At 46.6% G+C, this 24,830-nt stretch overlaps 2 protein-coding genes across 2 annotated transcripts in view; one reads left to right on the forward strand and one right to left on the reverse strand.

Moving 5' to 3' along the window:
• The window catches only part of NVL (nuclear VCP like), a 135,794-nt gene extending 129,213 nt beyond the window's left edge, over window positions 1-6,581 (reverse strand). The window contains exons 1-2 of the mRNA XM_088450344.1: window positions 6,337-6,581; window positions 1,492-1,565 (exon numbers count right to left, since the gene is read on the reverse strand). Coding sequence (XP_088306470.1) covers window positions 1,492-1,565; window positions 6,337-6,396 — 134 coding nt within the window. The 5' untranslated portion in view covers window positions 6,397-6,581. The remainder of the gene's footprint in view (window positions 1-1,491; window positions 1,566-6,336) is intronic.
• Window positions 6,582-12,401: 5,820 nt separating this feature from the next.
• On the forward strand, window positions 12,402-23,797 carry CNIH4 (cornichon family member 4). The gene is made up of 5 exons (XM_088450342.1): window positions 12,402-12,622; window positions 14,869-14,937; window positions 17,618-17,730; window positions 18,708-18,848; window positions 22,979-23,797. Exons 1-5 carry the CDS (start codon window positions 12,554-12,556, stop codon window positions 23,004-23,006), a joined length of 420 nt encoding a protein of 139 aa, XP_088306468.1. The 5' UTR covers window positions 12,402-12,553; the 3' UTR covers window positions 23,007-23,797.
• Window positions 23,798-24,830: the final 1,033 nt, after the last annotated feature.

The following is a 24,830-nucleotide window of genomic DNA, read 5'->3' on the forward strand; positions in this document are numbered from 1 at the left end:
ATCAGGGAGCCAGCTGTACTGACACAGAGACGCGCTGGTGGCTGCGCTGCCATCGGCGCGTCTCTGTGGAATGTGAAGCCGCCTCTGATCCCGCCAAGCTGGTTTCCCTGCTAATCAGGGAGCCAGCTGTACTAACATCTGCTGCTGCCGGCGGCTGGCTCTGACTGAGGGGTCCGCAATGCGCGCTGCATGCAGCGGCATGTGGCCCCCCCCTGAAGACTGAGGTCTCAGGTGTCAGGGACACCAGGCGAAGTGCTAGCACTTGCGAGTGGGTCCCCTCCGGCAGCGCCCCGTGTAGCAGACAGGCAGTTACAGTTACTGCCCGTCTGTCCTCAGATTAGGAATTCTTCTTTTTTTAAAATAAAAAAAAAAAACCTATCCTAGCCCTAAGAGCAGGAGAGATCCTTTTTTTGTGACCTGCTCCCACTCGGGCACAAACTAATACTGGCCTATAGGGGGGTATAGAGGGGAGGAGCTAGTCACACTTCATTTAACTTTAAAGTGCCAGCTCCACTCAGCACCGTCTATACCCCACTGTCTTGAAGTCCTCCAGTGTCCCCTAGTGGATGAAGGAGAAACACTGCCTGTAAAGTGACAGTTAGGAGCTGAGTGGTTGGTACTTTGGCCCTGATTCAGAGCCGGACGCTCTGACACAGCGCTCTCTCTGAATCAGGGCCGTCCTTCTTAAGTTTTAGGGCGGCCTCCTGGCCGCTCATATAGCTGTGGGTGACCACCCACAGCTATAGCAAGCGGCCAGGAAGATGGTTGCGATGGTCAAGACCATCGCGACCATCGGGCTTGCGACGAGACCCTTGTGGTAGGGTCTCGTTGTCGCAAGCCCTGGAGTGCTTTTGGCTCTATCAGAGCCGAAAGCACTCCCACTGACATCACTTGTGATGTCAGTGGGGCCGGCCCCAGACAGTAGGCAATCCCATGGGAACGCCTCCGTCTGGGCAGCCACGCCCCCGGCCCACCCACCAAAGGGGGTGTGCTGTCACTCAACATCGACAGCACGCCCCCTTTGGTACGAGACCCGGAGCGACGGCTTGCCCGTCGCTATCCAGGTCTCGCGCATGCGCACTGGGCCAACATCGACCAGCTTGCGAGCGGGTCTGCATCAGGCCCTTTGTCTCCTAGGCTTAGTACATAGACACCTAAATCTACTATCCATCAGCTATACAAAGCCGACGATGACCGGCGTGCTTCAAATCCATCCAATCGGAATCCACCGGTAAAAGCTGACGATCATCAGAGACTTTGTATACCTAACTGATAATAATCTATCCCCTAAGGTAGATTATACGTAACGATGTATTATATGTACTAAGCCTTGCAGAGAGATAAAGTACCAACCAATCATCTCCTGTCATTTCTCAGACAAGGCAGTAGCCGATTGGTTGGTACTTCATCTCTTTCCACGGCTTAGTACATAGACTCCTATATTGCTGTTTGTAGGTCTACTGTTAAGAAACCAAATTCATAAGCACATACCTGTATGCTTTCTGCAGATCAGAAGCTACAACAGCAATATCCACATAACCACCGCACCGGTTACTACTCAAATACTGTAAGGAGATAAAACACATAGGAGAGGTCAGGTCTGTATGTCACCCCTGGTCTGGCTGAGCAAGTACAGTGCAAAGATCTGTCCAACTCTCTATAAATGCTTCAGTCTCACTACAAATAAACTCACAATAGGTCATCAATAATTATATACACACACATACACACACATAATTATATACACACACATAATAATTATACACACACACACAATAATTATATACACACACACACACACAATAATTATATACACACACAATAATTATATACACACACAATAATTATATACACACACATATAATAATATACACACACACATATAATAATATACACACACACACATAATAATATACACACACACATATAATAATATACACACACAATAATATATACACACACACAATAATTATATACACACACACATAATTATATACACACACACACATAATTATATACACACACATATAATAATTATATACACACACATATAATAATATACACACACACACACAATAATTATATACACACACACATAATTATATACACACACACAATAATTATATACACACACATACACACACAATAATTATATACACACATCACACATACACAATAATTATATACACACATCACACATAATTATATACACACACACACAATAATTATATACACACACACACATAATAATTATATACACACACACACACATAATAATTATATACACACACACAATAATTATATATACACACACACATAATAATTATATACACACATAATAATTATATACACACATACACACACACACATAATAATTATATATATATATATACACACACACACACACACATCATAATTCCACAGTATAACGAATATTGGGCTGATGCTGCCACGCAGAGGGCATTCATTTCTGTTCAGTGTGGTTAAACTATACTTGTCACCTAAATTATTATTTATTTATTATTAAATTCAACGCTGGTTCCTAAAGAGAAAATGTGCGTTGGCGGTTGGTGCGTCCAAAGAGAAAAATACAAACCGGAATCACTTTCCGCAATGCTCTGTGCAGTACGTCCAAGGCTCGCCGCCAGTATTTATTTATATGAGGCCACAGACTCCATAGAGCCTGACATATATAAGAGAGGGACACCTGACCTAGGGTCACACCACCTCCTGCATCTCCAGATTTACCAACCCACTGCTCTGCTCCCTGCACCCAACCCACTGCTCTGCTCCCTGCACCCAGTCCTCACACCGCCCTGTTAGATTGTAAGCTCTTGTGAGCAGGCCCCCCCCCTTTCTTCATGTCATGTTATGGAACTATACATTCTGCGGGAGGCAATGGCGGATCTACTAGTAATATGGAATCTGCACACGCTGAGCCCCCAGTAATTCTTACCTGTGCCGGCGCAGGGCTCTCCTTTGCTGGACTGTCACGGCAGCGAGAGCCTTTGGCGGGCAGGGGCACCGCCAGCTCCAATTGCAAACGTCTCCATTATTAGTATATATAGGGCCATATTCAGTTAGAGGCGAAAAGCTTTTTTTCGCCTGTTTTTTTGAGAAAATTTTGCCTACAAAATTTTTTTTGCCAAATTAAATTCCAGGACAATTTCTCCTAAGCGGAAACAGGATGCATTGGATTCTCCAACCAATAGCGGGTGAAAAGAAGTGCAAAATCTTTATTTTGGGGTGCAAACGTGGGGAAATGACTCAGAACCCTTGGGACAGCCCCCAAAAGAGAAATCTGCAAAAAAAAAAAACTCAAAAACCTAAGAACACCCCAAGAAAGACATGCCAGTTTTGAGGTAAAGATTTTAAAAGTGGGGGGACAAGCATAAAAACTAGCAAAATAGACTTCTTGGGGTCCCCGTGTATGGGTCAGGTGTATTTGGGATTGCAGGTGCATGCAGCAGGTGGATTTTTCAAGTTTATTTTAAAAGTTCACTTTAGAGACAAAAAAGGGTGCTAGCATTTTTTTGAGTACCCCAAATTTGCCTGGAGTACTTATTTTCACCAAAAAAATACAGCTTTATGCCATTCTTCCCCACTTTTACAAAGACGCTAATAGCAAGCAATTTACACAACTTAAGTACGCAAAATAGTCTTATTAGGGCTATTAGTACACAGCTATATAGTGATTCCCTATGTTATTAGGGCTATTAGTACACATGTATAGTGATTCCCTATGTTATTAGGGCTATTAGTACACAGCTATATAGTGATTCCCTATGTTATTAGGACTATTAGTACACAGCTATATAGTGATTCCCTATGTTATTAGGGCTATTAGTACACAGCTATATAGTGATTCCCTATGTTATTAGGGCTATTAGTACACATGTATAGTGATTCCCTATGTTATTAGGGCTATTAGTACACAGCTATATAGTGATTCCCTATGTTATTAGGACTATTAGTACACAGCTATATAATGATTCCCTATGTTATTAGGGCTATTAGTACACAGCTATATAGTGATTCCCTATGTTATTAGGGCTATTAGTACACATCTATAGTGATTCCCTATGTTATTAGGGCTATTAGCACACATCTATATAGTGATTCCCTATGTTATTAGGGCTATTATTAGTACACAGCTATATAGTGATTCCCTATGTTATTAGGGCTATTAGTACACAGCTATATAGTGATTCCCTATGTTATTAGGGCTATTAGTACACATGTATATAGTGATTCCCTATGTTATTAGGGCTATTAGTACACATGTATATAGTGATTCCCTATGTTATTAGGGCTATTAGTACACATGTATATAGTGATTCCCTATGTTATTAGGGCTATTAGTACACATGTATATAGTGATTCCCTATGTTATTAGGGCTATTAGTACACATGTATATAGTGATTCCCTATGTTATTAGGGCTATTAGTACACATGTATATAGTGATTCCCTATGTTATTAGGGCTATTAGTACACATGTATATAGTGATTCCCTATGTTATTAGGGCTATTAGTACACATGTATATAGTGATTCCCTATGTTATTAGGGCTATTAGTACACAGCTATATAGTGATTCCCTATGTTATTAGGGCTATTAGTACACAGCTATATAGTGATTCCCTATGTTATTAGGGCTATTAGTACACATCTATCGTGATTCCCTATGTTATTAGGGCTATTAGTACACATCTATCGTGATTCCCTATGTTATTATGGCTATTAGTACACATCTATATAGTGATTCCCTATGTTATTAGGGCTATTAGTACACATGTATATAGTGATTCCCTATGTTATTAGGGCTATTAGTACACAGCTATATAGTGATTCCCTATGTTATATGGGCTATTAGTACACAGCTATATAGTGATTCCCTATATTTTAGGGCTATTAGTACACAGCTATATAGTGATTCCCTATGTTATTAGGGCTATTAGTACACATGTATATAGTGATTCCCTATGTTATTAGGGCTATTAGTACACATGTATATAGTGATTCCCTATGTTATTAGGGCTATTAGTACACATGTATATAGTGATTCCCTATGTTATTAGGGCTATTAGTACACAGCTATATAGTGATTCCCTATGTTATTAGGGCTATTAGTACACAGCGATATAGTGATTCCCTATGTTATTAGGGCTATTAGTACACAGCTATATAGTGATTCCCTATGTTATTAGGGCTATTAGTACACATCTATCGTGATTCCCTATGTTATTAGGGCTATTAGTACACATCTATCGTGATTCCCTATGTTATTAGGGCTATTAGTACACATCTATCGTGATTCCCTATGTTATTATGGCTATTAGTACACATCTATATAGTGATTCCCTATGTTATTAGGGCTATTAGTACACAGCGATATAGTGATTCCCTATGTTATTAGGGCTATTAGTACACAGCTATATAGTGATTCCCTATGTTATTAGGGCTATTAGTACACATCTATCGTGATTCCCTATGTTATTAGGGCTATTAGTACACATCTATCGTGATTCCCTATGTTATTAGGGCTATTAGTACACATGTATATAGTGATTCCCTATGTTATTAGGGTTATTAGTACACATGTATATAGTGATTCCCTATGTTATTAGGGCTATTAGTACACATGTATATAGTGATTCCCTATGTTATTAGGGCTATTAGTACACAGCTATATAGTGATTCCCTATGTTATTAGGGCTATTAGTACACATGTATATAGTGATTCCCTATGTTATTAGGGCTATTAGTACACAGCTATATAGTGATTCCCTATATTTTAGGGCTATTAGTACACAGCTATATATTGATTCCCTATGTAAGTGCGTCTTTTTCTGGGGTACAGACTGATTTCCCCAATTCTTTCAGTACTTTCCGTCTGTTCCGCATTAGCCCAATTCCATTTTCGCCTGTTTTACAATTGAATAAGTCGAAAAGTGGGGACGCGCAGGGAATTATTTCGCCTTTGAAAACAGGCGAATGAGGAGAAAAGTCAGACAGGCGAAAATGTTCCGACTTTTCGTACCGCTCATAGATGTCATTTTGCTTAATGTCTGTATCTGTCTGTATTGTTCACTGTACACCCCTATAGCTCTGTATGTTGTTACCTGTCTGCCGCGCTACGTACCCCTTCGGGCGCCTTAAAATTAAAAGATAATAAGATTAAAAAAAAATAAAAGATAGGTAGCCCGGGGGGAAGGGGTAACTGTCTTATTCCAATGGGAGGAGAAGGGTTAATTATGAACTTTAGCGCTGAGCATCTGTACAATAGAACTTATAGAGCTGTATAGCTGCCCAGTGCCCTGCCTGTGCCCCAGTACCTGTGCCAGCCGGTGTTTCAGCCTCCTGTCTATCCCCGGGGATGTCAGTGAAACCTTCATCTTACTGCAGGAAGCTGCTGCTCTGCCCTCACATGTGAGCCAGGGGCCTGAAACCTAGCTGTCCGTAGCACTGCCTGAACACAGGCACATAGCTGCCCCGGCATTGCCAGTCCAGTGGGGTCCTCGCACGCAGCTATGCCGCATTCCTGAGCAGTACTTCCGCCAGCTGACCGGGGTCCTCGCACAGACAGACAGCTGTCTACTTAGCTGCCCCGTGCGGTGCCTGTATGGAGCACATTTGTGTGCTTTTATTTTTAGGGGAGATGTATCAAGTCAACCCTTATAAAGTGGAGAATGTCCCATATCAACCAATCAGCGTCTAACGGTCATTTCAAAGGCTTGTGCCAGATCACTGACAGAGGCTGATTGGTTGTTTTGGGCAATATCTCCACTTCACCTCTCTCCAAGGCTTGATACGTCTCCCCCTGTGTGAGGTGCCCACATGTTCTATCTTGTATGGAATGGATTATTACAGTTTGTCAGTCTTTAGAATTATTTCCCTAGACTGGGTAAATTCTCCTACTTATCCAATAGTTTTTTTTATTTTGCAAGTTTGTTTTTTCTTTATTTGCGAAAGGGTCAAGATTTCCCAAAGTCTACATTTTCTAAGGTATTCCGCACTTGTCAGGGCAAAGATCAATAACTGAGGTTTCCCGATAACTCTGCATATAAAGGAGAATGGGGAAATAACCTCTATTTCAGTATAATTAACCACTACAAGTTTAATTGTTCATAAGTATTGTTTACACCACTTAGATTGTGTAATATGATTTATATCAACTACCACAGGTAACAATCAGTTCCAAAAGAAAATAGAGAGAAAAATTAGATATAGTGTAGTGCTGTACTTTAAAAACCCATAAATACTATTAATACTTCAGATCTGTGATAACGTCAGGACCGTGTGACGAAACGCGTCAGCTGCAGTGGAGAAGAGCCGCTGTGCTGAAGCCGGTCCTGGAGCGGACGATAGCTAAGGGACTATTTTGGCGTCGTTGTTTTCTGTGTTCCTACATCAGTGCTGTACGGTGATCTGGTGTATCAGCCGCTGTTACCCACATCTGTAATATACACAGGTCTCTCTCTGCATCCACACCGCTATAAGACAGAATGTATTTCAGGTGTATCCATTCTTCCATTGTCCTTGTATGGAGCACTAACTATTCCCTTTGATTAAACATTTTTGATGGTGTAATTTCTACACTGCCTGAATTTAATAAATTATTATATTGTATTGATGTTGATTTTTGTATTTTTATTGTTTTGGTTAAAGATGCTTTTGAATCAATAAAATACATGTTTAAAAAAAAAAACACGCTAATATCACGAGGCTAATGGTCCGATTCTGTGTGGGGCCATGTGCTGCTGCTGATGCATGGCCGGCAGTTCAAATCCCGACGCGAGAAGCCAGGCAGGGGTGAAGATCCCAACAGGGGTTTTTGGTAAGTACTACTAACCCTGCCCCCCCCAACCCTCCCTTAGGGGTGCCTAACCCTAACCCCCCCATCCCCGCAGCCTACACCTAAGTCTCCGGGGGGCCTAACACTAGCCCCCCCTTCCCCTAGCCTAATCCTAACCCTCCAGGGGAGGTGCCTAACCCTAATTCCCCCCAGGAGCCCTGATACCTAACCCATCCCCTGCGGCTGTCCGCCCGCCGCCTGGCTTACCTTCGTTCGGTATGCCGGGCGTCAGGCTCCCGGCGTAGGTCTAATGACCGGCGTCGGGATTGCTTTTCAGGGGGCAGCGACAGGGGCGGTTCCACAAAACGGGGCCATGACTCCCCCTTTTTGCAGGCGTGGCCAGGGTCAGATTTCCTGGCCCATTCTGAGTAAGCTCAGACTTACTCAGATGGGCGATGACTGCGAGCATCGTAACTGACAAAGGCGATGGATCTGCGATGCCAGCAGGAGGCATCTGTTTGCTTCAAACGCCACCTGCAGGCATTCGCATAATGCGACAACCATCGCGGTGACAGTCTGAATCACGCCCCTCATCGGATGTAATGTACAGTGCTCCATCTTTACATAACCAGTTTAAAACGCAGTCCTGAACTCGCATTATAGTGAGGGTTGTGGCATAAAAGGAGTGACCTATCACGGCATAAGTACATTTTAATGTACTATAGGTTATAGTTGGTGGTAAGTGTGGGGCTTTATAAAGGAGGAGCACTGTAATGGGAAACTGCTGGGTCCCTGCCCATGGCCATAAGCAATAGTTACAGGTCAGCTGAAATATAAAAGCTGACAACCAATAGGCTGATCAGGGTGCAGCTTCAGACTTGGGTGGTGCCACTGAGACGTCAGACCGGCAGTGAAATAAAGACTTTAATACATCCCATGCCAAATGCGGCACAGAATTTAATAAGCCACCGGGCCCGACACAGTATGTGAGTAATTTAGCCAACTAGATTATGTCATCTAGTAGTACAGAATGCCCACAGAATGCACACTCTATAGTGTCCTGCCGCCCAGTCTGGGCCCACCCAGACAGCATAGCCCCTACCAGGGCATCACCACCTACACATGCCACCTGTGTGACTGCACAGCCCCTACCAGGCCGTCCTCACTTACACCCACCACCTGTGTAACATCGAAGCCTCTACCAGTGCACCTATACCCACCATCTGTGTGACAGCGCAGACCACTTTCAGGGCGCCCCACCTACACCCAAAGCCTGTGTGACAGCGCAGCTCCATACCAGTGTATCCAACCTACACCTACTGCCTGTGTGACAGCGCAGCTCCATACCAGTGTATCCCACCTACACCTACTGCCTGTGTGACAGTGCAACCCCCTACCAGTTTCTACATACACATCACCATTGTGACAGGAAAGCCTCCTACCAGTGTGCCCAACCTACACCCATCGGCTGTGTGACAGCGCAGCTCCATACCAGTGTATCCCACCTACACCCACTGCCTGTGTGACAGCACAGCTCCATACCAGTGTATCCCAACTACACCCACTGCCTGTGTGACAGCGCAGCTCCATACCAGTGTATCCCACCTACACCCACTGCCTGTGTGACAGCGCAACCCCCTACCAGTCTCTACATACACACACCATTGTGACAGGAAAGCCTCCTACCAGTGTGCCCCACCTACACCCACTGTCTGTGTGACAGCGCAGCTCCATACCAGTGTATCCCACCTACACCCACTGCCTGTGTGACAGCGCGGCTCCACACCAGTGTATCCCACCTACACCCACTGCCTGTGTGACAGCGCAACCCCCTACCAGTCTCCACATACACACCACCATTGTGACAGGAAAGCCTCCTACCAGTGTGCCCCACCTACACCCACCGCCTGTGTGAAAGCACAGCACCCAACAAGCATCCCAACCTACACCCACCATTGTGCCTATTTAAAATTTAATGTTGGAAGTTTGATTTTAGATGCTCCCCCTCGGTCGGTAAAGGGATTTAGATTCTGGATGTTCCCCTTCCTCAGGTTGTGGCTAGAGGGTGGCCAGGTGAAAAGCTTTCGGATTCGGTGTGGTTACCTCCCAATCTACGTCATCCAGAGTTTGAAGGTGATGAGGCGTTTTGGCATGGTGGTGAGTGAAGTCAAAAACTTCTCTAGAAGGGAGTTGGAGAGAAGAATTTTGCAGACTCACTTCCATGACCAGCTGTCCCTGAGGGACTGTCCGAGTGATGTCGCTTCGGCCGTGTTAGCTCTGTTAGATTCACAGAGGATACCTCAGAAGTTTAGAGACATTGCTTGGTTCTCTTTTTACGGAAGACTTTATGTTGGGGAGAATCTAAGTTGGAAGAGTGTCAATGATCGTGGTTGCCCACGGGAGGAGTGTCCAGGGGTGGTGGAGACGATGGACCACTTTCTGCTTGAGTGTCCCTTTAATGTAAAGGTTTATGAGGAGGTGTCAAAAGCCATTGGTATTCTGTGCCTTTCGGGGCTTAGTTACCCTGTGGGTTTATGGGGTAGTCAGAAGATACGGTGGATTTAATTTAGTCACGATTTATTTAGTTAGTTTAGCAGTTAGATTTCACACGTGGAGCGCACGGTGTCCATAAGGAAAAAGGTCCTCCCCTATAGGGATGTGGTGGGTTTGATTCTTCAAGAGGTGAGAAGGATGATGGATCTGGATAGGGAGGGGTTGGATGCTGTCAGCTGGTCTCGTTGGTGGGGCCAGTTGAAACCCCCTTGAGTGGGTGGCAAACAGTCTCTCTCAATTTCTGGCTTTGGGTTTTCTTTTCTCTTTTTTCACTCCCTTGTAGATGTTTTTTTGAAGTATTTTGTTTTATTTATGGAAAGGTTTGTAATTTGTATACATCTGCCTGTAGGTGTTGGGTAATATAGTTTAGGGTTTGATATATGATTTAGATAGTTTCCTTATACTTGAGGTGGTTTCTAAATCCTTGCTTAGTTTTCCCTTGCAGGTGGTGGATTGTATATAGGTAGTAGGGTAGATAAGTGTTTGTATTAGGTTAGGAAAAGTATAATATGAAGTAATACTATGTTTTGTTTTGTTTTTGCCTTTTTTTATTGTTTTTGATTTTATGTAATTATTTATTTACATTTTATGTATTTATTATTATTATACTTGTTGCAAGTTTTAATAAAATGAAGCATGACCCACCATTGTGTGACAGCACAGCTCCATAACAGTGTATCCCACCTACACCTACTGCCTGTGTGACAGCGCAACCCCCTACCAGTCTCTACATACACACCATTGTGACAGAAAAGCCTCCTACCAGTGTGCCCCACCTACACCCATCGGCTGTGTGACAGCGCAGCTCCATACCAGTGTATCCCACCTACACCCACTGCCTGTGTGACAGCACAGCTCCATACCAGTGTATCCCACCTACACCCACTGCCTATGCGACAGCACAGCTCCATACCAGTGTATCCCACCTACACCCACTGCCTGTGTGACAGCACAGCTCCATACCAGTGTATCCCACCTACACCCACGGCCTGTGTGACAGCGCAACCCCCTACCAGTCTCTACATACACACCACCATTGTTACAGGAAAGCCTCCTACCAGTGTGCCCCCACCTACACCCACCGCCTGTGTGAAAGCACAGCACCCAACAAGCATCCCAACCTACACCCACTGTTGTATGACAGCAGTGTGTCCCCACCTTCACCCACAATGTGTGACTGCACAGTCTGCTATCAGGGTGTCCCCACCTACATCCAGTGACTGTGTGACTGTGCAGCCCCTTACCTGGGCATCCCTACCTACACCCACTGCCTATATGACAGTACAGCTCCAAACCAGGGCATCCCCACTTATACCCACGGTCTAAATGACAGTACAGCAGGGCATCCCTACCTAGACCCACCGCCTATACAGTACAATCCCTTACCAGGCATCCCCACCTACACCCACCGTTGTGGGACAGCACAATCCCCTACCAGGGCGTCCCCACCTTTACTCACCACCTGTGTGACTGCACAGCCCCTACCAGGCCATCCCCACTTACACCCACCACCTGTGTAACATCAAAGCCTCTACCAGTGCACCTATACCCACCATCTGTGTGGCTGTGTGACTGCGCAGCCCCTTACCTGGGCATCCCCACCTACACCCACCGCCTGCATGACAGCGCAGCCCTTTACCGAGGTATCCCCACCTACACCCACGGTCTATATGACAGTACGGCCCCTTACCAGGGCATCCCTATCTATATCCACCGCCTATGACAGTACAGCCCCTTACCAGGCATCCCCACCTACACCCACCTTTGTGTGACTGCACAGCCCCCTACCAGGTCATCCCCACCAACATCCACTGCCTGTGTGATAGCACAGTCCCTGCCAGGTCATCCCCACCTGCACCCACCACCTGTGTTATAGCACAGCCCGTTACGAGGGCGTCCCTGCCTGACCTCACCCACCCAGTAACAGTGGTACATATACATTCCTATCCTAACCACAACACTATCGCCCCGCCCCATTGTTGTCATCCTAAGCATGTCCATCACGTGACTTGTACTTTCATTCAAGGACTACATATCCCGGCGTTCAGCGCGGCAGCCTGAGGTGAGGAGACTACATGTTCCGGGGTGCAGGGCGGCGGGCGAGTCACGTGCGCGGTAAGGGAGCGGTGGATTGGCGGGAGTAGTCACGTGTGCGGTGAGGGAGCGGTGGATTGGCGGACGGTGTGCACCGGGCTGGCGGCGGGATGGAGGCCGCGCTCTTCATCTTCTCCCTCATAGATTGCTGTGCCCTCATCTTCCTCTCCGTCTACTTCGTATCCTTTCTCCGTGTGACCTCTCCCGGGTCTCTAACCCGTACACCGCCCGCTTACCTCACTACAGGGCGGCTGCTGGCGCAGAGCGGTCCCTATGCTCCCTCCACACCCTCTGATGTGTCAGTCTCCGTGTGTGTGTGTGTCACCTTCTGTGTGTGTGTGTGTGTGTCACCTTCTGTGTGTGTATCCCCTCCTGTGTGTGTATCCCCTCCTGTGTGTGTGTGTATATCCCCTCCTGTGTGTGTGTGTATCCCCTCCTGTGTGTGTGTGTGTGGTGTATCCCCTCCTGTGTGTGTGTGTGTGTGTGTGTGTGTAACCCCTCCTGTGTGTGTGTATCCCCTCCTGTGTATGTGTGTATCCCCTCCTGTGTGTGTGTGTATCCCCTCCTGTGTGTGTGTGTGTATCCCCTCCTGTGTGTGTGTGTGTATCCCCTCCTGTGTGTGTGTGTGTATCCCCTCCTGTGTGTGTGTGTGTATCCCCTCCTGTGTGTGTGTGTGTATCCCCTCCTGTGTGTGTGTGTGTATCCCCTCCTGTGTGTGTGTGTGTATCCCCTCCTGTGTGTGTGTGTATCCCCTCCTGTGTGTGTGTGTATCCCCTCCTGTGTGTGTGTGTATCCCCTCCTGTGTGTGTGTATCCCCTCCTGTGTGTGTGTATCCCCTCCTGTGTGTGTGTATCCCCTCCTGTGTGTGTGTATCCCCTCCTGTGTGTGTGTATCCCCTCCTGTGTGTGTGTGTATCCCCTCCTGTGTGTGTGTGTATCCCCTCCTGTGTGTGTGTGTATCCCCTCCTGTGTGTGTGTGTATCCCCTCCTGTGTGTGTGTGTATCCCCTCCTGTGTGTGTGTATCCCCTCCTGTGTGTGTGTGTGTATCCCCTCCTGTGTGTGTGTGTATCCCCTCGTGTGTGTGTGTGTGTATCCCCTCGTGTGTGTGTGTGTATCCCCTCGTGTGTGTGTGTGTGTATCCCCTCGTGTGTGTGTGTGTGTATCCCCTCGTGTGTGTGTGTGTGTATCCCCTCGTGTGTGTGTGTGTGTATCCCCTCGTGTGTGTGTGTGTATCCCCTCGTGTGTGTGTGTGTATCCCCTCGTGTGTGTGTGTGTGTATCCCCTCGTGTGTGTGTGTATCCCCTCGTGTGTGTGTGTATCCCCTCCTGTGTGTGTGTATCCCCTCCTGTGTGTGTGTATCCCCTCCTGTGTGTGTGTATCCCCTCCTGTGTGTGTGTATCCCCTCCTGTGTGTGTGTATCCCCTCCTGTGTGTGTGTGTGTGTATCCCCTCCTGTGTGTGTGTATCCCCTCCTGTGTGTGTGTGTGTGTGTATCCCCTCCTGTGTGTGTGTGTGTATCCCCTCCTGTGTGTGTGTGTGTATCCCCTCCTGTGTGTGTGTGTGTATCCCCTCCTGTGTGTGTGTGTGTGTGTGTGTGTATCCCCTCGTGTGTGTGTGTGTGTGTGTGTGTATCCCCTCGTGTGTGTGTGTGTGTGTATCCCCTCACAGCCTGCGGGTGCCGTTCTCACCCGCGGGACGCAGTGTCCCGCGGGTGGACAAATATGCGGTGACCCGATCACCGCCGGAGAATAGACACCGGGCGCATGCGCCCGGCATCTATTCTCCCTTTCTGCAGCGCTTGGGGGCTGCCCGGCATTTCCGTAAGCGCCGGGCACGCCCCCAAGTATGACGAAAAGGGGACGCGTCTTATAGACACGCCCCCTTTTTGGGCGCACAAGGTTGCCCTCTCTAGCTCCGGCGCCCTGCCTGCCGCCGGAGCTAGAGCGAACACTAATTAATCTGCACATTTTGGTCACATTTATACATAATTGAATTTGAGAGGTGTGTGAGGAGGCACTGGTATAATGAATCTGGGTATCCTGCTAAAAAGTGTTGGCATCAAATGGTATATGGGGGAGGTACTGATATAAGGATTTCGGCACTGAATACGGACTAATTCTGGGCACCACCGGTCTGTTAAACTTTGCATTTAATTACTAATTGCTTTTATTTACCCATATCATAGTGTCTTTCGGTAATAGAAACACATGCCGGGAGTTTTCCTGTGTAAATGCTCTTGAAGATTGAGGTTGGGTCCTCCAGCAGAAGGGGATTAATGCCTAACACACAGCACTTTGTGTCTTAGCTGTGAGCCTTGCACAATTACTGCCTGTACTTTGCACATTCTGAGATTTTATTGCTTTATGCCAATTAGCAGATTTTCTGCCAGAGATAAAAAGAATATTGTCCTTATCTTTGGGTCCTAGATAATTACTCTATCAGACTTAGAATGTGACTACATCAATGCACGTTCCTGCTGCTCCAAGTTAAATAAGGTACGTTGTGTCTGTTATAATGCTGAATAGTACTAGCCAATGCATCATGGGAAATGCGCTCGTATCGGCTACGGTCTTCTAACGAGGGCGGCGATCAATACACGCATTCGCCCAAAACACTAAGGGGCTTAGGTATGGGATGCCGGTGGTCAGAATCCCGACAGGGTTAGGATACCGACACCTGCCGATAAGTACCCTAAACCTAACCCACCCTCCCCACAACGTAAACCTAACCCTTCCCCTAGTGCCTAATCTTAACCTTCCCCCTAACCTCAGTAGTTCCCATCGTGGTGCTGGTACCGGGATTCTCTCTTGTGTTGGATTTCCAGCACCTTGATCTCAACTACATCCCCCATTAAGGGTACCTTGGCCGTACATGCAGCTGTATAGTCACCATACCTGACGGGCAGATAACTTTCAGGCATGGCCAATAATATAATAATGTGTACGTAGTCATCTTCCGGACGCACTGACTGTCCCCTGTGATCCCTCCGCCTGATATAAGCGCAGGTCTGAGACACCTGTCAAGATTGGCCATTTATTCTGTAGCTTCTTTGTTCTTAATAAGAAGTGGGAGACTGACACTTTAACCATTCTTGGCTTCCAAAATGAGCCATTTCAGTTGGCTATATGTGTATGTGACCGTGGCTGTGTAATATTGCACATAAACGCCATTTCGGCAGCCTGGTTTCTGCTCGCAGCTCCATAGGCTGCCCCAGAAGTCTGCTGGAAGAGACATCCTGCTAAGAGGCTGGAAGATTATAGTTCACTGAATCAGCCCCTCACCATATAGACTGTCTGTGATCATATCCAGTTGTCATCAAAATTGTTCCTTTTAGATTTTGGAAAGGTTTTAGTTACGTAGCGCCACATTCGGCCGTTTCCAAGGCCAATATAGGCTTCTCCATCCTTTTACATGTGATAGACGCCAAATCTAGGATCAGTTGTGATCTGAAGAATACTGAAATGAAATGCAGGTAAAACGGCAATTGGTACGGTTGGTATTAGAAGTGGTTCCTAGTGCCAGGCCTAGTTTATTTTTTTTTTATGAAAAAGGCAAAGTGCATTCGAAATCCATAGCTCCTGTTAAGCTGGGCAACACTAAACGATGTGTGTACCCAGTGATCCGAAGGGCACCCAGTCCCCACCCCCCTGCGCACGGGCCAACACATTAGACCATCCGGTGCCCGATATGTCGCCTGTTGCCACATCCCACAGAATGGGATCGTAAGTCGCATTGTCTGGTTGAGCTGCATGTAGGGCCGACCTGACGATGCAGCTGACTACCCCACGGGAGCGTGCACCGCCCAACATGATGGGTACACACACAACGATTTGTTGTTCCGATCCATCGGAATCGGTCAAATCGTTCAATGAATTGCTAAGTGTGTACCCAGCTTTAGATACGGATCACTCGTCCTGTCTATCACCTGTGTTGTTGCTGGGGCAGGTGAGCAGACAGTCGGGTAGGAACATAAAGGGACGGAACCAGTCGGGTAGGAACATAAAGGGACGGAACCATGGCAGGAGCTCGTGTACTGTTGACTGTCTATATAACTTGCACACCAGCCTCTGAGATCCCTTAAGTCCCTTTGTAGCACTTAGTCCAGTGGTCTCCAACCCGTAGCTCACTGTCTTAATTTTGGTAGCTCACCTAGCTGCAATACTGCCGAGTTAACTAGGAATAAGTGACGTCTGATGCGCGCTCCCCCGTGGCGTCGACGCCATGGGTGGAGCCACAGGGAAGCGCGTCAGGTGATTTTCCGCAGCCTCTACGGCAATTACCTGTTGTGTTTCCCCGTGGTTCCACCCACAGCGTCTACGTCACGGCAGAGCGAGTGACTGCCGTCCGGCCCTGCCGACAAATCACACGGCAGCCCTGCCTATATCTTTTGCTCCTATACTACACTTATCTCCTGCAAGCCGGTAATTAATACCCCTTTTCCACCTAAATTCCGGGTCTGACCCGGAGTTGGAACAAAGTTCCTATCCGGATCAGACCCGGAATTTTGCCGGCGCTGACTCGGGATATTCCCGAGTCAGCGCTGCTCACACCGCAGTCGGGTCTGCATAGACCCGGCTTTTGCGGAGTGAAAGTGGACGCTTGGAGATGATGTAATCTCCAAGCGCCACTGAAGCCGGACCAATCAGCCGGCTAGCAGCGCATTCCAGGTCTTCGTGACCCGGAGTGCGCTGTTCCCATAGCAGGGTTTCACGGGCTACGCCCGTGTTAAACCCTGCTAGTTACCTGGGTTGGATTGCCGGGTCACTCGACCCGGCGATCCAACCCTCTGCCCTTTTACATCAGGGAGCTGCCCGAGTTAACCCTTCAAAAACCCGGGTTTTAGCTCCGGTGTAAAAGGGGTATAACAGTGAAATGTGCCTGTGCTTAAACTTTAATTACAAATTACAACGATATCACAATAATTAAATGCATTGATGCTTTCTATTAAACATTTTTTTCATTAAATGACCTTCAATTGTTTGGTTATTAGCCAGATTTTTTCTTTTTACAATTTTAATAGCTCTTCAGGAGGTTTAATTTTTCTCAAGTAGCTCACATCTCATTTAAGGTTGGCGACCACTGACCTAGTCCATGCCAATTTGCACCCTAAGCTGATGATGTGGCAGCTGTACTGTGGGTTTCATGTCTGTATTTATATGATTTCTTTCCTGGCAGTGGGTGGTTCCGGAGCTAATTGGTCACACCCTGGTGTCTGTGTTGATGCTGGTGTCGCTGCACTGGTTCATCTTCCTCCTAAATTTACCTGTAGCAGCATGGAACATATATAGGTGAGTAAACACCACCTCTCCTGTGCGAATATATTAATCCGTCAATGAGCTGCAAGTAGTTTGACATTAATTGCAAAGGCTTGGTTTTAATGATGGAAATTTGTAGAGGCCCTCGGAAGGCCTAGCTTTTGCACACACAAGCTAATCTACAATACCTTGTAGAGCTGCCAGAGCATGCTGATACTTTTAGTTCTGCCCTAAGTTACCTTAAGATGGGTACACACTTGTCGATATTTTGTTTGTATGGACAACGACCGATATATCGCTAGTGCATCAGCGTGTGTATACACCCAATATGTCTATAGTTTACCAAATTGGCCGCTGGGTCGCTCAAGTGTGTACCCAGCTGTAATTTTATACGAGATCAGAAGTATTCTGTTTATGGTTGACCACTAGGTGGCACTGTACCATTGACCATAGATGAAGTGTATGGTAGTGTTATTCTTTTATTCCGCTAAGTTTTTTTTTTCTTGTTGAATAACTTGTATATCACTATAAAACTCTGCTTACATTAGCACATACATCAACACAGTTAGTGTTCCCGCTAGGCTAAAACAGCCTGCCCTGAGCCTCCCACACACTCGGGCTGCAGTGTCCCGCGGGTGGGAAAAGTTGTGGTGACTGATCACCGCCAGTTGGATAGACGGCGTGCGCATGCACACGGAATCTATTCACCATGAGGGGAGAGCTTGGGGGGAGCCCAGCACTTACAGTGTGAAGAATTGGAGGCTTGTCATGAGGGCACACCCTCTCCCTGGCTGGTCACATCCCATTTCGGGAGCGCGCACGCCTTTGGTGCATGCAGAGACTCCCTGCTGGCACCCCACCCTGCCCGCAATCTAGCTGGAACACTAGACACAGTTCTTGGGCAAATTACATAAATGATTGGGGTGAGTTGGGAGAAGTTACCCTGCCATTGTCTCCATTTAATAAATGTGTATTCTGACTATATTCTACCTATTATTGGTTTCTATTAGGTTTATCATGGTGCCAAGTGGAAATTTGGGAGTATTTGATCCAACAGAAATTCACAACCGCGGGCAGCTAAAGTCTCACATGAAGGAGGCCATGATTAAACTAGGATTCCACCTGTTGTGCTTCTTCATTTACTTGTACAGGTCAGTTACCATCCAGTCTCTGAATCTGCTCTTTCCACAACTCAGCCAGATCTGTTGTGGCCCCTGACATCCATGGGACCCCACTGTGTGTGTATGTATATATTCATTCATTCATTTTTTTCTCTCCCCTCTCTCTCTCTCTCTCCCCCCTCTCTCTCTCCCCCCTCTCTCTCTCCCCCCTCTCTCTCTCTCCCCCCTCTCTCTCTCTCCCCCCTCTCTCTCTCTCCCCCCTCTCTCTCTCTCCCCCCTCTCTCTCTCTCCCCCCTCTCTCTCTCTCCCCCCTCTCTCTCTCTCCCCCCTCTCTCTCTCCCCCTCTCTCTCCCCCCCCTCCTCCCTGACATCCATGGGGGTCTCTTTCTGTCTCTCCTCTTTCTCTCATTATGTAGGGTGTACCTGTGTACTTCCCAGCACTGATCCAAATGTGCTTCATAGAGGGGAGGGGGGGGGGGGGGGGCAGTTGATAGAGGCCTGTACTGAGTCTGGTGCCCGCACTGCCTCCCTCCTATAACCCAGCTGTAGCGGATTCTCGCTATAGCAGGAGACCCATGACTGTGGTATATAACACACTTTGGAAGAATGTCTGCGAAGAAAAAGCTATATTATGAGTGCCAGTTTTCTAGCTGAAAATCATGAATACATTTTTTGGGAAGTGGCTCTAAAGGTGCCTACACACTAGACGACTCTCCAATGATGTGGTCAACAATTTCCCTTGAACTGCCCGGCAACTCCCTCCCACTCCCAGACATAACATATCGTGCATGAAACTGTGCCATCTGACCAACGACCTTAATCTCGTTAACGAGATTGCCAGATTTTACTGCAGGTAGGTAATATCTGAGGAATACGACCCGTGGGGCCGCGCATCGGCATCATTACTGTTCGTGGACACAGCACGATTTGTCATTCCGATGCGTCGGAATCTGCCAAATCCTGCAATAAATCGTCTAGTGCTGTGGTTCTCAAACTCTGCCCCCAGGACCCCAAACAGGTCACGTTTTCCAGGTCACCCAGCAGGTGCACAGGTGTACTTATTACTCACTGACACATTTTAAAAGATCCACAGATGGAGCTAATTATTTCACTTGCGAATCTGTGAGGAGATCTGGAAAACATGCACTGTTTGGGGTTCTGAGGACTGAGTTTGAGAACCTGTGGTCTGGTGTGTTGGCACCTTTTTAAGACTTTGCTCTGGTTGCAGGGTATAAAAGCGGATATCGGGTGTCTATGTTCTGATTTCCTTTGGTATGGTGGCTATTATCCCAGCATTCAAGAGTGTAAAATAAAAAAAAAAACATTAATAGAACTTTTTATAAAATAATTATAACAAAAATCTGAATTCCATCATACTCGGAGCAAGCGAGTGACGCTGGGAACCCTAATAACAGATCCGGGGCTGCTAAAATCAGAACAATAAATGTCAACTGCTAAACAAATCCAGGTGGCATGGAGTAAAACTAATATAAAGACCCTGGTGGTAGATTTACTAAAGCTTCTGAAACAGACACGTGGTGATGTTACCCATAGCAACCTGTCAGCTTCTGTCTGTCATTTTCAAGAATGCAATAGAGAAATTATGGCTACTATGTGAGTGGTTGCTATGGGTAACACCACCACTTGTCTGTTCTAGGAGCTTTAGTAAATCTAGCCGCTCCTTCCTTGGTGGGAACATAACCTAAGTGAGGAGGGGGCTGGCCAATGCAAGGGTGCACCTTTTTTTTTTTTTTTTTTTTTTTACCAGGACTCGCCTCGAAAAGCAGAATGCAAATAACTCCTATGTCCGTTTTTATTCTCACGCATTTATTTGAGTGAACATGGTACCAGATATACCCCTACAGACAGACCCTTGGGTCACACTTGTGCTTTTTCCTAAAATATGAAGGGAGACTGGTTAGTAGCCTTTCCCATGTCCTATACATGTTACATATTCTCTCTCTACGTCTACCTTCCCGGGAACACTGTACCATATAGATAAGAGATACAGACAGTGGGACGTCTTCTGTCTGACACTGGAAATCCAGTTTTCTGTTCTGGTGTATCAGGTTATTCCTACAGCTGCCAGACTCCTGGGATATGGGCGGCAGCTTCCCTAAGTCGCCGCGGCCAGAGTACATCATTCCGTCTTACCGATTTTAATCTTCTTGAACTCTAGGCCATCTACCTGACCCTGAGCGTCTGGACTTCACTCTTTAAGGGCCAGGCAGCCAGGATACAGGCAGATATTGGGGGGGTGGGTTCTCACAGTCCCCAGGCCGTAATTGAAGCATCTCGCAGTATGTGGGCCGGGATGAAGTTAGAAGACGGGCGGACGAGATGCAGGGGGGGGGGGGAGGTTAGGCACTAAGGGGGGAGGGTTAGGTTTAGGCACGAAGTGGAGGCACTAACGGGGAGGGTTAGTGTTAAGGAGCCTATCCATTAGGCGACTAGCGTTTAGTCCTTCAGGTCGCCTAGGTGCGATGTCCGATGTCCGCACTGAGCTGCGTTCACCGAACATCATTCAGTGCAGGATCCCGACCTCCTATCTGAGAACATGTGGAGGCTGACGATCATCGTCCGGTTGACCGGCATGTTCCATAGATAGTCAGGGTCGGAAAGGTCCTTGCCGGCTATCCATTAGACTACTTTCTGAACATTCCGAAAAAACTTTCGTTTTTGGTCGCATCGCTCAGAAAGTCGTCTAATGGATAGGTCCCTTTAGACTACAAGAAGGGGGGTTAGGATTAGGGGGAGAAGGGGGGAGGGGTTAGTATACTTACCCGCCCATCGGGATGCCGCTGTGTGTATTTTGACAAGAGGCGTCTCCCGAAAGCCGGTATTACATAACCCATTCCATGTGGGCCATGCCTGGTGTAGTGATCTCCTGACAATATAATGTAATATCATATTAATTTAAATAACTAGATCTATCTGTGGTGAATATTGCTTTACTTTGTATCATCCCAATATACAATGTTCTATTCTGTCTCTCTGCTGCCACTAGGGGGCATCTGTACCCATATTTATGTAACCGGCTCAGTTTATGTAGACAGTGTTCCCTAATGAAAGGCTCCTGTCTTGGAAGGATATGATTGTAGGATTAATGTTTGTACGTCTGGCACAGTGTAATGCCTAAACGCATTAGGGGTGTAAGTTTATATGTCCTATATTATATTAAATTAAATATTACATGAAACTATTTCTATACTGTTTGATGCAAGACCTGTCTTCCCAGTCTTTGGGACAGCTCTATAATGTAGCTTGTGTAGGTGAACAGCAGCCTATTAACATTGTAATAGAAAGATGGTCACCTAGTTACTGTGGGTTTGAGAAGTAACAACTGTTACGCCGGGTACACACTAGACGATATGTCGTCTGATCCGATACTATGTTGCTGACAGTGCGCGCTCCCACGTGTCGTCGGCGACATCGCCCATCGAACCTGCATGTAGGTCCCATGGGCGATATAGTCAGCGGGGGCAGCATGGCTGCCGGCATCGGCAAGTGTGTATGTACTTGCCGGGTCCCGCCGCACGAGACATCGGTGCTGGGTACACATCGCTAAGCGTGTACCCAGCTTTAGTTATTAAGGGAATTTGATGAGGGCCTGGTTTCCTGGCGAACTACCAACCTGCATCTGCTTCTATCTTTGGAGCTGGGCTGCCGAGGAATTGTTCGATTCACTCTTTGACACACTTCCGCATTCAGAGGCGGGGTTTACAGGGTAAACTGATGTCATGATGATGTCACCAGGAACATGTCTGATGGGGACCCTAATAAATGTCATGGGTAGGTCCAGATCCAATCTTCCCTGCTGCAAGAACAGATAGATCCAGTGTTACCAGGTTCCGGCAGCGTCTTGCATAGGAGCCGCTGTTAAGACTCTAATAACACTGAACCTAGTACTATTACTGTGCAGTGGAGATCAATTGCAGGGGTTTTCTACATGCGGCCCTCCAACTGCTGTGGAACTACACATCCCAGCATGCCCTGCTACAGCTTTGCTATTAGGGCATGATAAAACTGATTGCAGGGCATGCTGGGATGTGTAGTCCCACAGCAGCTATCCCTGCATTAGAGCCTCCTACAAGAAACTGAAAAAAAACCAGAATGTTGGACATACATGTATTTACACTGTAATGTGCATTTGTTTGCAGTATGATTTTGGCCTTGATAAACAACTGAGACCCCCACGGAGAGCGCCAGATGACAGCGTAGCACCTACGAACCCGATCTGCCGTCAGATGAAAGCCGCAAAGAACAAGGACGATCCGCGTATCACACAAAACTACATGCAGAGTATTTTTTTTCCCTAATCGAACTCCGTATTTTTTTTTAACATATAATATTTAAAAGACGGGGAAAAGAAAAATCCCCCTCGTTGAAATTTCCCGAAAAAGAAAAAAAAAAAAAAAAGGTTTTCTAAAAGAACATTTAGTTTATGCTCTGCAAAGAGTTAAGGGTGAGAAAGCGCCCATTGTAGGAGACATCTCGCAGCGACAACCATGAGATGAGCCGGCGTGCCGACCGGCAGCACTGAAACGATGCAACTCGCAAGCACCCACCGGGGTAAATGTCCGGCGCTGTGAAGTGGCCGATTTTGTCCATTGTAATGAAAGTTTGAAAATGTTTACATTGAGTTTAACCTGGAGCAGTAATGACGAGGCGTGGAGGTTGTGGTCTGCTAAAGCAATATGATAATGATACTGCACTTAATAAATCCTTATTTCTTTGTTGAGGAGGAACTTTTTTTTTTTATTTTGTCTGGTGGTAGGTGGGCAGAATATTTGTGATATGTAGGGGAATTTGTACAACGGTTATTCGTGTCCATGTCTTTAAGTTCTTACATGTCATTGTTAAGTTCATTTTTAAACCCTTCTCTGTCCGTGGGGCAGACGCAGCCTTTCGAGCTCTTGTCTCGTGATCACTGTCTGATACCATGAACTGTTTTTTTCACCATTAAATCATTCACTTGATGCAGTTTTTAGTTGTGTTTTGTAGAAGAAAAAAAGACTGATGTGTGTGTGTGTAGTCGGGAACCATACCAAACCCATTCGTAGCATGAGATCACTCTTTCAAAGTGTTCCATACAGTAATGATTGATGGGTACAAGTCACTGCTGTGAGATTGTCCGAAGAATGTGGCCTACTGATTCACTAGGCACAGATGGCCGCGTGGAGTTCGGCAGCTGTTTTGGGGGTCCAGCGAACATTCATTATTAGAGTCTCTTCTACAGGAACTAGTGAAGAACTGAGGCATGGGGCACAAGATGGTTGCTGCCACCGTGTGTGGGTGACAGCACGGGAACTGCTGTCGAATGAGGACCACTAGTGGTCACGCATTAATCTCTTACAAGGTGCTTACTTCACTATTCTACACGCATAGTAATAATAAAAAATTGAACGAAGCACCAGACCGCTTCCTTTAAGACGACCACACTTGGCGATCCTGGCAGGTGCCCTGAGAGCTGATCTATAGGGATACCTGATGAGGATTGCTTATAATTTAGTAACGAGATGGACTTTTAGAGATCTATAGCAGCTTCCAGTCAGCAACTCCTTTTTACAAATACTCCTTTTCATCTCTAGAACTCCATTTCATCCAAGGTGATTAGCATGGTGTAGAACCCGTTTCGTGTTGAAAATCTAACTTGAGCAATGTTTGAGCTCAGCCGGTTGTGGTGCTCCTGGAACTTCTTTCTCAGCCTGGAAGTTTGGTATTTTTTGCATGTATTTTTCTTCCTCTTCAGGGTCCAAAGGGCTCCACATGGGAGACAATGGGGTATAGGTGGTGGTTAGGAGGACAGGACACCAACAGTTAAAACTATTTTGTCACAGGATGCTCCAGTCTTAAACTCCCAACCCCCTACGGGAGAGTGGTCCCCGTAGTGGCTCCCACTGTGGGATGGCCACAGCAGGTACTCCCTGCAAATCCTTTGCCTCCCCCATGGGTAGTCATGCTGTCTACCTTACAACAGAGTTTGGATACTACCTCTACAGCTTTGCAGCA

The sequence above is a fragment of the Taudactylus pleione genome, unplaced genomic scaffold (genome assembly GCF_031769625.1).
Source record: "Taudactylus pleione unplaced genomic scaffold, aTauple2 ptg000516l, whole genome shotgun sequence".
Classification (NCBI taxonomy): Eukaryota; Metazoa; Chordata; class Amphibia; order Anura; family Myobatrachidae; genus Taudactylus; species Taudactylus pleione.

Coding starts and splice junctions, on each gene's coding strand:
- CNIH4 (XM_088450342.1), top strand. CDS start 12,554: ATGGAGGCCGCGCTCTTCATCTTCTCCCTCATAGATTGCTGTGCCCTC. Junction 14,938..17,617: donor GCTGCTCCAAGTTAAATAAG/GTACGTTGTGTC, acceptor CTTTCCTGGCAG/TGGGTGGTTCCGGAGCTAAT. Junction 18,849..22,978: donor TTCTTCATTTACTTGTACAG/GTCAGTTACCAT, acceptor ATTTGTTTGCAG/TATGATTTTGGCCTTGATAA.